This window comes from Micromys minutus (genome assembly GCF_963924665.1).
Source record: "Micromys minutus genome assembly, chromosome: 2".
NCBI lineage: Eukaryota > Metazoa > Chordata > Mammalia > Rodentia > Muridae > Micromys > Micromys minutus.
In genome coordinates this window covers 57820755-57834552 of record NC_137971.1, presented here as the reverse complement: position 1 = coordinate 57834552, position 13798 = coordinate 57820755, and the positions used below count along the sequence as shown (strand labels likewise).

At 49.0% G+C, this 13798-nt stretch overlaps 1 protein-coding gene across 1 annotated transcript in view; it reads left to right on the top strand.

Moving 5' to 3' along the window:
• Positions 1–297: 297 nt before the first annotated feature.
• Positions 298–13798, top strand: part of MUC5AC (mucin 5AC, oligomeric mucus/gel-forming) — a gene marked incomplete at both ends in the record, with an annotated part of 28455 nt that continues 14954 nt past the window's right edge. The window contains 24 exons of the mRNA XM_080912971.1: positions 298–370; positions 1015–1071; positions 1945–2004; positions 2342–2603; positions 2853–2967; positions 3347–3437; positions 4082–4191; positions 4312–4525; positions 4617–4742; positions 4898–5015; positions 5204–5342; positions 6522–6632; positions 7146–7215; positions 7301–7438; positions 7519–7683; positions 9104–9198; positions 9737–9863; positions 10131–10386; positions 10517–10569; positions 11002–11102; positions 11406–11557; positions 11768–11906; positions 11998–12111; positions 12215–12394. Coding sequence (XP_080769097.1) covers positions 298–370; positions 1015–1071; positions 1945–2004; positions 2342–2603; positions 2853–2967; positions 3347–3437; positions 4082–4191; positions 4312–4525; positions 4617–4742; positions 4898–5015; positions 5204–5342; positions 6522–6632; positions 7146–7215; positions 7301–7438; positions 7519–7683; positions 9104–9198; positions 9737–9863; positions 10131–10386; positions 10517–10569; positions 11002–11102; positions 11406–11557; positions 11768–11906; positions 11998–12111; positions 12215–12394 — 3066 coding nt within the window. The remainder of the gene's footprint in view (positions 371–1014; positions 1072–1944; positions 2005–2341; positions 2604–2852; positions 2968–3346; positions 3438–4081; positions 4192–4311; positions 4526–4616; positions 4743–4897; positions 5016–5203; positions 5343–6521; positions 6633–7145; positions 7216–7300; positions 7439–7518; positions 7684–9103; positions 9199–9736; positions 9864–10130; positions 10387–10516; positions 10570–11001; positions 11103–11405; positions 11558–11767; positions 11907–11997; positions 12112–12214; positions 12395–13798) is intronic.

Genomic DNA, 13798 nt, shown 5'->3' with positions numbered 1-13798 from the left:
GCCTGGGAAAATCTGGGTGGGTTCTACTTGGGGAAGAGTACACAGGTGAGACCTGGGGGAGCCTCGGGGAAACCAGGCTCCACCTGCCGGCACACCCATCGTTGACTGCTGCCACAGACCAGCCTGAAGTGACTGAGGGCTCGCTGTTTACCTGGGTGAGGGGAACCACAGGCCTGCCCCACCCACACACGTGAAGCCACCGGGGCTGGAGCCAGCTCTTGGACTACAAAAGGCAGCTGATGACAAGAGTCTCTCCTCAGAGGCTGCCAGTGGGGACATTTCTCCATGCCCCACAGCATGGGTGTCGGCCGAAGAAAATCGGTCCCATTCTGGGTCCTAGCCCTGGTCCTGGCCTGCAGCCAACACACAGGTAAGACTCAAAGTGTCCAGCTTTCCCGAGGTGTTTAGAGAGATTTTTTTCATTCCCCCATAGCCTGGACTCAGGTGGGCAGTGAAGTTCAGTCTTATCTGGGTCTCTAAGTGTCTGTGAGAGGGTCCTGCCATGACGCCCTTGCCTGTGACCTGACATCTTCAGTCTCTGACTTAAGAGGCAGGGAAGTAACTCTGATATGAAGGGGGATTGAGGCTGGACATCCAATGTGTGGGAGAGCAGAAGGCTATGTCTCAAAGCCCCCCAAACTGGTCAGGGTAGGCTCTTAGCCTGCTCATATGCTCACAACCCTTTCTGGCAAAACATCACAAGAAACCATGAACTGTGGGTGTCTCAGGCACAGAAGAGAGTCCTAGAAATGTGGTTTCCCTTAGCTTGGCCCTAGCAAGGTGGAGACACCAGGGAACTACACTTAGGTTGTAAGCCAGTCCCAACTGTGCTCAAACCCTCTTGTGTAGGTATGGGGGTGGGCCATTTGCCCACCATTAAGCTGACTTTACATCAGGGTCATTAACTACTGATACATTATGTCCCTTTCTCCATCTGCTTACTGGTGGACAGCAGCCTGTGCTGCCCAAGGCACCTGTCTGGCTCTCAGCTTAGGCCTATCTCCTCTTTTGCAGGTCAGGCCCATCAGGACACTCTGAAATCTTACCATGAACACCCTCAAGGGCATGCTGGTGAGTCTTAGCCTTTTGTTCCCATTATCCTGACAGGTCCCCACTACTCTACCAGCATGTGGCCTTGGGTCCCCCAGGGCTGCTTTAATGGCTCCTCAGCTAGCACGCTGAGGAATCAGAACCTGGAGCTGAGTGTCTATGGTCAGCTACCTCCTGTTCCCGACTGATCCAGCCTATGGAAGTGTCATAGGCATCTATGTTCAGGCTCAGGTGGGAACTTCAGAACTTCTGTCCGGTTGACTGGGCTAGGTTCTGTGCAGCATGGGCTCATTGCTCCGCCCATGTAGATCCTACTGCTATCTCTCTTGGTTCGATTCACCATTTCAACACCTCCCTCACCTTTTGTGTCTTGACCCTAGGAACTAGGGAATCAGCGACATATGTCAAAACAAGGGGCCTCATGGGGCCTCGTGGGGCCTCGTGGGGCCGTGTGGGGTCTCAGTGGCCTCATGGGGTCTCAGTGACCTCATGGGGTCTCAGGGGACTCAGGGGCCTCAGGGGCCAGCTGGCACCTTGCAGTTTGTACTTATCCAAACTGGTTAGAAAGGGAGAGGATGAGAGGTTGAGCTGCTGGCCTAGATTCTGGTGTTGGTGAGGATCAGGACACAAGCCCCATGTGCGAACAGAAGTTTCTGGGCTCTGAGGCCACTAAGGGACGATGGCTTCAGAGGTCAGTGATAAAAGAGAATGCTGGATATCGGCCTCAGGCTGGGCCATGTCCAACCTGGGTCTCAATAGGCAGTAGCGTCCAAGCTGGACTGGAGACCTAGGTGTCTGCTTCTGCTGGCTCTGTGCCCTTAGCTTCTTCCTCTGGGCCACAGTGACCCCATGACCTCACTGTGCACCCCATGATCCAAGTTTCTGCCTCCATAGGTACTCCACTCAGTAGGGTGACCATCATCCCACCCTTGAAGACCATTCCTGTGGTTCGAGGTGAGTGAACCCCAAAATGTATCTAGGAATGAGGCCTGTTTAGCTGAGGTACTCTCTCTCTCTCTCTCTCAGGCCTGGAGAGCTATTTAGACAATGGTACCTGGTCCTGGATAATACTTAAACATAGGAAAGGTTAAGGGGGTATCCAAAGCTGCTGTGAGCTGGTCCCAGGGCTTTCTAAGTCAGATAGGATCTCAGATGCCCACTGTGGGCAGAAGCCTCTCTGCTCTCAGTGGTGCATGAAAAGGGGGCCCTGTGAAAGACAGAACAAGAAGGGCACATCAGGGTTCTGGGACCAGAATAGTACCTTCAAAGCTGGTTATTGATTTGTCCACAGCTCTCAACCCAGCCCATACCAGGCGGGTGTGCAGCACATGGGGTAACTTCCATTATAAGACCTTCGATGGACAGGTCTTCTACTTCCCTGGTCTCTGCAACTATGTGTTCTCTTCACACTGTGGGGCTGCCTATGAGGACTTCAATATCCAGCTCCGTCGTGGCCAGGAGTCTAATTCTACCACTCTGAGCAGGGTGGTCATGAAGCTTGATGGCCTAGTTGTTGAGCTGACCAAGAGCTCCGTCTTAGTCAATAACCACCCGTGAGTCTGGGCAGTATTAGATGGGTGATGGAGGTGCTCGGTGGTATCTCAGGGTTGTGGGAGACACTGGGATTGTTAGCAAGGCTCTACTCTCAGGAGCAAACCCTGTGCTAGAGCCGCTTATTAAACTCTTCCTTAATACTGGAATTGCATGTCCATGTCTCTGTCACATGGCTATAAGGATCTTCTCACCTGGGGTCTCTTTTGTCTCTATACCCCTCAGTACCTTATCCCTACTCTCTTTTACAGGGTCCAGCTGCCCTTCAGCCAGTCTGGGGTCCTCATTGAGCTCAGCAATGGCTACCTGAAGGTGGTGGCCAGGCTGGGGCTGGTCTTCATGTGGAATGATGATGACAGTCTTCTGGTAAGGGAGAGTAGAGTCTCCTGGCTGGGGGGGGGGGTTGGCAGCAGTAGGGGTGGGCATAGCCTTCTGGTAAAATGGGGGCAAAGGATGGAACCTCTTAGTGAAATCAAGAGATGGGTAAGGAGAGGGGGCATAGGCCCCACACAGCTAGGGAAGGTGAGAATTCAGATATCAACAGAGCCTCGGGGTCTTTGGCCCCAGACACAGAGCCTGTGTACATGGGGTGGTTTCTTGAGCCCTGCTCTGAGTCAAGCCTTCAGATGACTGATGGGGGAGGGTCTTTTGGCTTGTGTCTCCTCTAAGAACCCTCACCGTCTATATTTTACATCCTGGGGTATATGTAGTGGGAACAGGTATCTGATGTCTCCTCTAATTTCAGCTGGAGTTGGACACCAAATACGCCAACAAGACTTGTGGTCTCTGTGGAGACTTCAATGGCAGTCCAGAATTCAGCGAGTTCCTCTCCCACAGTAAGTTCCCAAGCAATTCTCCTAGGGCCCCAAGAGACTTTAGTCTCCCAGTATTTCAAACTGTGTATCTCTATGTGTATACAAACAAATGCTCACTCCCTCTCTCAAATTGCATAAGCCTGCTGCTCACACAGGTACTCATACACATAGGCTTCTTCCCACAATCGCAGCTCATGCGCAAGTGCACACAGACACATCTGCACATACCCATACTTGTATGCATATATACTCTTGGCATGCTGCTAACCCTTGCAGGTGCATGTAGAGAACAAGGTGCCCAGCAGAACTCTGATTCTTGATACCCCTGTTCTGGGGACAGACTCTCACAGGGAATCATCCTTGCTTCTTTCAGTCTAGAGAGGGTCACATTTTACCACCATGTAGTGAAATCCCAAATGCGGCTGTATCACTCAGATACTCCCACACTCTTCCCTCTTCCGGTCTTTCTAAGTCCTATATAAGCTGTGGGTGACAGAATCTATCCATTCATATGTCTACTCTTGTCAGGAGATGCTGTGTATAGGCTAGCAGGAATCACAGGACCACATGGACATTCTCAGTGGGGAACTCTTTGGGCTTGGCCATTGATATGATGGGCTGAGAACCTGGGACTTGTAGACAGAACTGCTCTACACTTTCTGCAGATGTTAAGCTGACACCCCTTGAGTTTGGGAACCTTCAGAAGATGGATGGCCCTACAGAGCAGTGCCAGGATCCCCTCCCTGTACCCCAGAAGAACTGCTCCACCAGATCTGTGAGGCTTGAGAGGAATGGGTGGGCAAGGTGGGGAGGAGAGCTGTGGGTTCTGAGCTAACACAGGTGCTTCTGGGAAGCCTGGGGTCTAAACTTGGCATGGGTGCCTGCCATTGTCCAGAGCATCTGTGAAGAGATCCTGAAAGGTCAGCTGTTCTCAGACTGTGCATCCCTGGTGGACATCAGCAGCTACCTGGAGGCTTGCCAGCAGGACCTCTGCCTCTGTGAGAGCTTGGACCCATCTAACTGCATCTGCAATACCCTGGCTGAGTACTCCCGGCAGTGTGCACATGCTGGAGGACAGCCCCAGGACTGGCGGGGTCCTAACCTCTGCTGTAAGTGCCCTTAGTCTCACCTCCCCATTGTAGCATCATCCAGCTGGTAAATGGGACCTGACTTGATATGATCTTCCCGGTCTTCTTGCAGTCCAAACATGTCCCCTCAACATGCGGCACCAGGAATGTGGCTTACCCTGTGTGGACACCTGCTCCAACCCCCAGCATTCCCAGGTCTGTGAGGACCACTGTGTTGCTGGCTGCTTCTGTCCTGAGGGTAAGATGGAGTCTTCATTCCAACCCCAACCCCAGATCTCCAAAGCACGCAGCTGCTCTGGCGGTCATATTGCTGAGGCCTTGGTGAAAGATCCCTGCGACTCTGGCCCAGAGTGTCCCTGGATGTCACCTATCACATGGACTTGCTTTCTACAGGAATGGTACTTGATGATATAAACCAGATGGGCTGTGTCTCTGTGTCCCAGTGTGCCTGTCTGTATAATGGAACATTTTATGCACCGGGTACCACTTATTCTACTGACTGCACCAACTGGTACGTTTTGGTTTCCCCATTTAAGACCCCGACATATACTGTCTTCCTCAGGACGTGTGTATTTCTTAGGTCTCACAATTCTGTGGCCAGTGCCCTATGGGCAGAAGCCTTCAATTTGGTGGCAAAAATAACAGGAGTGTTGTTCCTGGGACTAGTACACAATATGTCCTTCTTCTCCCTACCTGTAGCACATGCTCCGGAGGTCAATGGAGCTGCCAGGAAGTCCCATGCTCTGGCACTTGCTCAGTACTGGGAGGCTCCCACATCTCCACGTTTGATGAAAGGCAGTACACAGTACATGGGGACTGCAGCTACGTGCTGAGCAAGGTGAGGCCTATTTTGTCCTTGGGCTTTTGATTTTGGGAGCTGCAACAAGCCAAGGGCCTCCCCAAGTATCACTAGCTGAGGCTTCCCATAACGTCTGAACCAGGGAGATCTTGGGTGACCTCATGGTAAAACTGTGAGGAAATACTTTTGCCTGTTGGCACAGGGTTCTGTGGAGTCAGTCAGCTGTCGATGGGTCCTCTAGTTCTGAATGACCCCTGCACATTGTTTTGGCCCTTCTGATCTTGTTCTTTTAAAAGAGACTTATTTTATTTACATATTTTACTTATGTAAACACATGTGTTTCTCTGTGTGTACATGTGCATGGTGCCCACAGAGGCCAGAAGAGGCATCATTCTCCTTGGAGCTGGAGTTATAGGTGGTTGTGAGCTACCTGATGTAGGTGCTGGGCACTGTACTTTGGCCCTTTGCAAGAGCAGTACACAACCATTGATCCATCTCTTCGGCTCCTGTCTTGTTTTACTTTTGGAAGAATTTTATGTTGACAAATAAATTAAATAGGAAGTCTAGGGAATTCCTAAACCTCGCCAACTCCAGCAGCCTCCTCCCCTGTACTACTATTCAGCTTTAGTGTGACACATTGGTTACAAGTGATGCTGAAAAGCCATGGCAGAGACCATCAGGGTCACTCATGAGCATGTCCCGGGATTTCACAAATGTGAAATGTCCTGTATCCACTACCTTAGTATCATCCAGTAGTTCACGCTGACCATCCTAGACTGCACATGACCTTCTCCCTCTCCACCTTGGAAACACACACACACACACACACACACACACACACACACACACACACTGTTTTCTTTCTTAAAGTATTTTTATTTTTTCTTGAAAATTTCATAAATTTTATGTGTTTGATAAATTACATGTGTTTGATCATCCACCTTCTCTTCCACTCCCAACTCCCCCCAGTCTCCCTCCCAACTTTAGAATTATTGCATTCAGTAGGTATACTGAGCACCCGTTTTGGGGAATAGGGAGACTCATGGCATGCACTCCTAGGAGTGCCTTCCTCATGGATTCAAACAGCTGCTTCTTAGAGTCTATGATAGTGGTGGACTGGGGATTTTCAACAAGGGGAGGTAGCATGTGCTGGAGGAGGGAGAGGTTGAGGTGGGCAGGGTTTGGGTAGCATGTAAGAACCTGTGTCACCCCCTGCAGCCCTATGACAGCAATGTCTTCACTGTGCTGGTTGAGCTGCGGAAGTGTGGATTGACTGAAAGTGAGACTTGTCTGAAGACTGTGACCTTGAGCCTGGGTGGGGGGAAGACGGTGAGTATCACAGGGAGAGCTGAGGAGAACCCTGGTAGGTCCTGGTAGGTGGAAAGAACGAGTTCACATTGCCAGTTACCTCTGCCTAGTTCCTGGATTCACATCCTGGACACTGAGCACATACACTATCTGTGGGTCTTTCTGGAGACTACCCTTAAGTGGAACACTGCAGGTTTTTGACTCTGGAGCTCCTATAATTGTACCAGTTGGACCCAGGAAAGAAGACTCATGTATTTCTATCCAGTACAATGTCTCTGTTAAAGTTATTTTTATATATTACTTTCTGTTTTTATGTTACTTAAGATATGATTATTTTGAAAGTTTAGAAAATCAGGGTAAGTAGGGGCTTGGTCTTGGAATATAAGTTTACCTCATGGGGACTACAGCTTTGTAGCCCAGGATCTCCTAGATCTAGTGAGCACACTTCACAGCCTGGGTAGGTTACCAAAGGACAGTGAGAGAGATATTGCCTCATTTCTACACTGATCCCCTTGGCTCTGGAATTGGTTCTAGGTGGTCACAGTGAAAGCCACTGGAGAGGTCTTTGTGAACCAAATCTATACCCAGCTGCCAGTGTCTACAGGTAAGGGCTGCTTGTGTGAGTCTGAATGTGCACCTCTATCTCATGGGACACCCTCAACACTGAAATCTTCATCTTCTGCCCACAGCCAATGTTACCTTCTTCCGGCCTTCAACCTTCTTCATCATTGGCCAGACCAATCTGGGTCTGCAGCTTGAGATCCAGCTGAATCCCATTATGCAAGTGTCTCTGCGTATGGCACCTGAGTTCAGGGGGCTAACCTCTGGTAAGAAGCACTGGCTCTGGGTCTGAGCCTATTCCATCTTAGAGCCCACATGGGGCCTCAACCTGCTCTTCTGCTCCTAGGGCTCTGTGGTAATTTCAACAGTATGCAGGCTGATGACTTCCAGACCATCAGTGGGGTTGTGGAGGGCACAGCTGCTGCCTTCTTCAACACCTTCAAGACTCAGGCGGCTTGTCCCAATGTCAAGAATATCTTTGAGGACCCCTGCTCACTCAGTGTGGAGAATGGTGAATTTCTTCATTTAACTCTTTGCTTATGCTCTGTTAAATGCCAAGGGGTTTGTTTAATTGGCTTCGTTTGTGATCTGGTTATTTCCTAAGAAACATTTTCTCAGCAAACTCTGACCTGGCTTGGCATTCAGCTGTCTACCCTGAAGTGAAGAATGAGCAAACTAGTGTGCACTGTAATGTCAATCACACATTACAGGAACCCCAGAAAGGACACTAAAATGTGTAGATGTCATTTGGAGGAATGAAAAAAGGGAGCTTTCTCTTGGAATAGTTTGACTCAGAGTGAGCTCACATTTGAATCCTCCATTTCTATTTGGGTGTTTTCCATATGTCTATATTTGTAGTAGGTGGCCTGCCTATTGTATTTGATTTGTCCTTGTTGCCTGTCTGTAATAAACAGTTTGCCCAATATTTATTGTGCAGCATGAAAAATATGGCCCGTGAAAATAATGGGAAATTCTTATTTATAGAAATTTTTTTAACAGTTTTACAAACAAAAAAAATTTTTTTTACTGACCTCAGCTGACATAGGATAACACTTAAAACTACACACAAACATTATCGACCTGTATCTTCTTGCTGCTTCCAAGATTTATGAGACATTTGCTTTGTGTAATGTTGACTTCAACCTATTGGATGCTTTCAGCATGCAATTATCATAATACACTTACATTATTTTGGGTCAGGGCATGGAAAAGAATACAATTTATGATTAAAACTATACATTTAGCTTAGATTCTAAAAACCAGTTACAGAAGAAGTCCAAGGCATAACAAGGTCAGTTATATGGTTCTCTTAAAGGCAGGTTAACTTGAACAGGCTGAACTTATGAAAAGACAGCAGATTGGGTACACTGTTTTCAATGAGTCACAAGGCTTATTATTAACTTGACTCTAGCTTCTGGAAATAATTCATTCCTTTTGAAGGCAAGTGGTATTTTCAGAAAAATTTATGACTACAGTTTATACCATGTAGTATTACGTGTGAAACAAATGTGAATACTCAGGGAAGGGTGATGACCAGCATCTACGTAGGCATCAGACAGCAGGAGAATATTATGGAAGATGACAGGGATATCATCTTTTGTACACAGGGCATTGGACTTTAGGGGCCCCAACTCAGGGTAAAAGAAAGAAATAAGACTCTAATGTACTTGTGACGTTGTCCAGCCCCCTGAGTAGGCTTGAGGAGGTGGGTTCAGTACCAGGTGATCAGTCCCCTTTTTCCTCTGTATTTTTGTCCGGAAGTCTTGACTATTTGTCCATGGCAATGGCCACGATATTCCTAGGAGTTGAGAAGTCTGGAGACATAGAAGAGAAACAATGATTGTAACTTCTCTATTCTTTATGACTCCATGTGGGAGAAAACCAGGGGCTTGGGTAAATAAGTAGTTGATGGGTTTCTTTCTATTCCACAGAAAAGTATGCTCACCACTGGTGTTCTCGGCTGACTGATGCCAATGGTCCATTTTCCCAGTGCCATGCCACCGTGAACCCCAGCACCTTCTTCTCGGTAATGTCCACTCACTGCTTCTTCAGCTAGCTAGTACTCCAGCACTGCATTGTGTGCTCTATATTTGGAAGACCAATCGACACTGGAGGGAGGCAACTAACAGACAGCATGTGGCAGGAATATTCTCCAAGTCTGTATCTCTGCTTCTGCTCCTCACATCCATGGTCCTTATTTTCTCATTGCACGTTCATTGAGTGTAGATTCAGCCTTGGGTCTGTACTAGGAACAGGACTAAACAAGAATCTTTTGAGACATGTGAGTCATAAGACAGTAAGGAAGACAGGATGTTCTAGAGGTGGACCAGATGGGTCACAAAGATAAAGGGCCAGGGTCTTCCCAGAATCTATGTCCTAGAGGAAAGGTTGGCTGCTTGTGAGATCTCAACATTAAAATGAACTAAAAAGGAACTGAGGATGGGAAACTGTCCTGAGGAAGGCAAGGAAGTTAGGAATATATTGGGTTTGGGGGAGGGCCAGTCAGACACCAGGCTCCTGAACGTGAGGCTAGGTCCCTGATGCTACAATGTCTCCATCCCCAGAACTGCATGTTTGACACATGCAACTGTGAGAAGAGCGAGGACTGCATGTGTGCAGCCCTGTCCTCCTATGTGCGTGCCTGTGCTGCCAAAGGCGTGCTGCTCAGTGGCTGGAGGGATGGCATCTGCAGTGAGTGTTCTGTGGGCTAACAATTCTCTTTCTGTACAGGCCAGGGTCCCTACCCTTTGCATAGTAGCTGACTGGATGCTCCAAGGGTCTTATTCCTACATCAGTCTCAGAAACCAGGGGAGGCCCAAGCAATTGTGACCAAGAGAACTAATCGGGAGACAATGTCTGGGGCAGCTGACAAGGCTTCGAACTGCTAGACTCTCTTGTGATTGCTGGGCTATTTGTCCACTAGTATTTTAAGTGTCTCTTCTTTCTGTTTTCACACAGCAAAGCCTACAATTACCTGTCCCAAGTCAATGACCTACCAATACCATATCAGCACCTGCCAGCCCACCTGCCGTGCTCTGAATGAGGAAGATGTCACCTGCCATGTCAACTTCGTCCCTGTAGATGGCTGCGCCTGCCCCAAAGGCACCTTCTTAGATGATTCTGGCAAATGTGTACAGGCTACTAGCTGTCCTTGCTATTACAAGGGATCCACAGTTCCCAATGGCGAGTCGGTGCATGACAATGGGGCCGTTTGGTAAGACTGTGTTCCCAGAGGACCCTTGTTACCCTGCTCCCATTCACCTGTAATCATGCAGACAAGGAGGACATGGTGGGGACTCACAGGGTCCAGAGTGGATGATATTCTAAAAGACCTCTATTTACAGCACCTGCACCCAAGGAGCACTGACTTGTATTGGAGGTCCTGCCCCAACACCAGGTAAGCCTGTGAGGGAGCCTGTCAACTCTGAGAGAAGACCCAAAGAGCTGTCAGGGTTGATGCCTACCCCAGGTGAACAGAGCTGAGTCGATGATCAGTTTTACTGTTGTGGTGCAGACTGTGTCTAAGCCCTTGGGCTCTAAAATGGGAGATGAGGGTATGGACATTGTGCACACATAATCATGAAAACATTCAGTACATTCTCAACTCACACAACACACACACACACACACACATACACACATACACACACACTTACATGCATTCTGCACGCATAACACAGATGTGCACCCTGCCTTTTATCACAGGGCAGGCAGCCACATGTTTGACTGTCTGGAAACAAATGATTACGATATTACAGCACTGGCCTCCCTCAGAGAAAGCTTGGCAGGGATGAATGGCATCACTTCACTGTTCCCCTTCCTTCTCCAGTGTGTGATGCACCCATGATCTATTTTGACTGTCGCAATGCCACACCCGGTGACACTGGAGCTGGATGTCAGAAGAGCTGTCACACCCTAGACATGACCTGTGTAAGTGATAACTATCCCTAGGACCTTCCTGATGACCCCCTCACTTCCTTGACCTCTCCTGCTATGGCGTCTGTGGGGACCATCAGGCCCCCTCATGGCTGCTCCTGGAGGAGGGCAGCAGGGCTTTTCAATGCTGAGGGCCTTCATGGCACCGTGGCAAGACTGTATTCTCTGAGCACCTCTGGTCTCCCTGCTGTTGAGCATCCTGTTTCCGTGGAACCAGTCCTGCGGGCACAAAGGACATGTCAGCCCAAGGCATCCACTCACATCCAGTCCCATTCACCTTGTCCATATTCCATACAGTACAGCTCCGAGTGCGTGCCTGGCTGTGTGTGCCCGAATGGGCTAGTGGCAGATGGTAATGGAAGCTGTGTCGTTGCTGAGGACTGTCCCTGTGTGCACAATGAGGCCACCTACAGGCCTGGGGAGACCATCCGAGTGGGTTGCAACAACTGGTATGTGGGGGATCCAAACTATCACCAGGTACAGAGGTCCTTGTTAGGAATGGACTAAGCTCAAGCATAGCTTCTGATGGCATACATAGCATAGGCTCTCAAGGGATCTAAGCTCTGTGCCTCAGTTTCCCATAAGGAGTCCCCCATAAAACCTCTGGGAAGGTCTCCATTCTGGTGGAAGCACTCAGCTGACCTCCACTTTCTACACAGCACCTGTAAGAACAGGATGTGGCAATGCACAGACAAGCCTTGCCTGGCCACCTGTGCTGTGTATGGGGACGGCCACTACATCACTTTTGATGGGCAGCGCTACAGTTTCAGTGGGGACTGCGAGTACACACTGCTACAGGTATGCTTGTCTGGCAGGCTCTCCCATAGCCACACACAGCCCTAGGAACTCACCACCTTCCATGTCCTCTAATGGTCTTCTGCTGCTCCAGGACAACTACGGTGGAAATGGCAGCTCCCAGGACGCCTTTCGTGTTGTCACTGAGAACATTCCCTGTGGCACTACAGGAACTACCTGCTCCAAGGGAATCAAAATCTTCCTGGGGGTGAGAGGAATTGAGATAGCAGAACACCCTGGGGGTTGCACAGTGGTTCAGGGGAGCATGGAGGGAGTCCCTGGCTAGGCCCTGAGGATCTCTTGTCACACAGAACTATGAGCTGAAGTTGAGTGACAGCAAGATGGAAGTGGTCCAGAAGGATGTGGGGCAGGAGCCCCCCTACTTTGTCCACCAGATGGGCAACTACCTAGTGGTGGAAACTGACATTGGCCTGGTGCTTTTGTGGGACAAGAAGACCAGCATCTTTCTCAGACTCAGCCCTGAGTTCAAGGTGAGGCTGAGCCAGGGAAGCATTTCTGTTATCCCTCTCAAGGGCTGGGACACACATGGGGGTGGGAAGATGCACAGAGAGAAAGACAGAAACACACACACATACACACACACACACACACACAGAGAGAGAGAGAGAGAGAGAGAGAGAGAGAGAGAGAGAGAGAGAGAGAGAGAGAGAGAGAGAGAGGAGGGGCAGAGAAACAGAGAGAGAGACAGAAAGATTGAGAGAGATAGTCAGAGATGGCTCAGTAGGTAATGGGGTTTGCCGACAAGCTTTATGACTTCAGGCTAGAGGTTAATCCCCAAGACCCACATGGTGAAAGAACTGACCTCCAAAAGAACACTGTGGAACATGCATTACACACACACACACACACACACACACACACACACACACACACACACACACTACAATTAATGTAATACATGTATCTGGACACTGGAAGCTCAAGTGATGTATCAGTAGGGCTGTGACCCTCTGGAGGCTCAGGAGGATCTTTCTTACCTCTTTAGCTTTTGGAGCTCCAGGTATCCTTGTATTGTGTCTTCATTATCCTAGTCTCTATCTTTGTTGTTGCATGGTTTTCTGTATACATTTTTTTCTCTTTAATAAGGACACTAGACAGGGAACCCAGAACCTGCCTTGACTTAGTGGAGCCTCACGTCACTTGACCACATCTTCAAAGATTATTTTTCTAGGAAGGCACCATTCACAAGCACCAGGTTTAGACAGGGTAAATATGGGCCCACTGTCCAGATCATAGTAGTGTTTTAGACTGCTATCCAAGACAGGCTCTAAGCTGACTGTTATGGCCCCACGCTCACCTGACAAAGTAACTGAGAACTGGTACTAAAGTCAATGTACAGGAAAGAAGAACAAAGCAGGCCCATAGAAAAAAATGGATTAAAGGTTTCCTAAGATGCCAAGCTGGGGGTGCTCATAGGCCTCAGAGGAGGTCATGGGCAGGGGTCATGGCCTGGGGGCAGACACGAATGGCCACAAGTACCATTCCCAACCACTAGATACCAAAGGGGTTGCCTTCTGTCTTTGTTAGGGTTTTACTTCTGTGAACAGATACCATGACCAAGGAAAGTCTTATAAAAGACAGCACTTAATTGGGGCTGGCTTAGAGGTTCAGAGGTTCAGTCCAGTATCATCAAGGTTGGAGCAGGGCAGCATCCAGGCAGGCATGATGCAGGCAGAGCTGAGAGTTCTACATCTTCATCTGAAGGCTGCTAGTAGAAGACTGATTTCCACGCAGCTAGGGTGAGGGTCTTAAGCTCATGCCTATAGTGACACACCTATTCCAACAAGGCCACATCTTCTAATGATGTCAATGCCTGGGCCAACATATACAAACCATCACACCTTTTGAACTCACACTTGCTGTGTTAGCTGGAC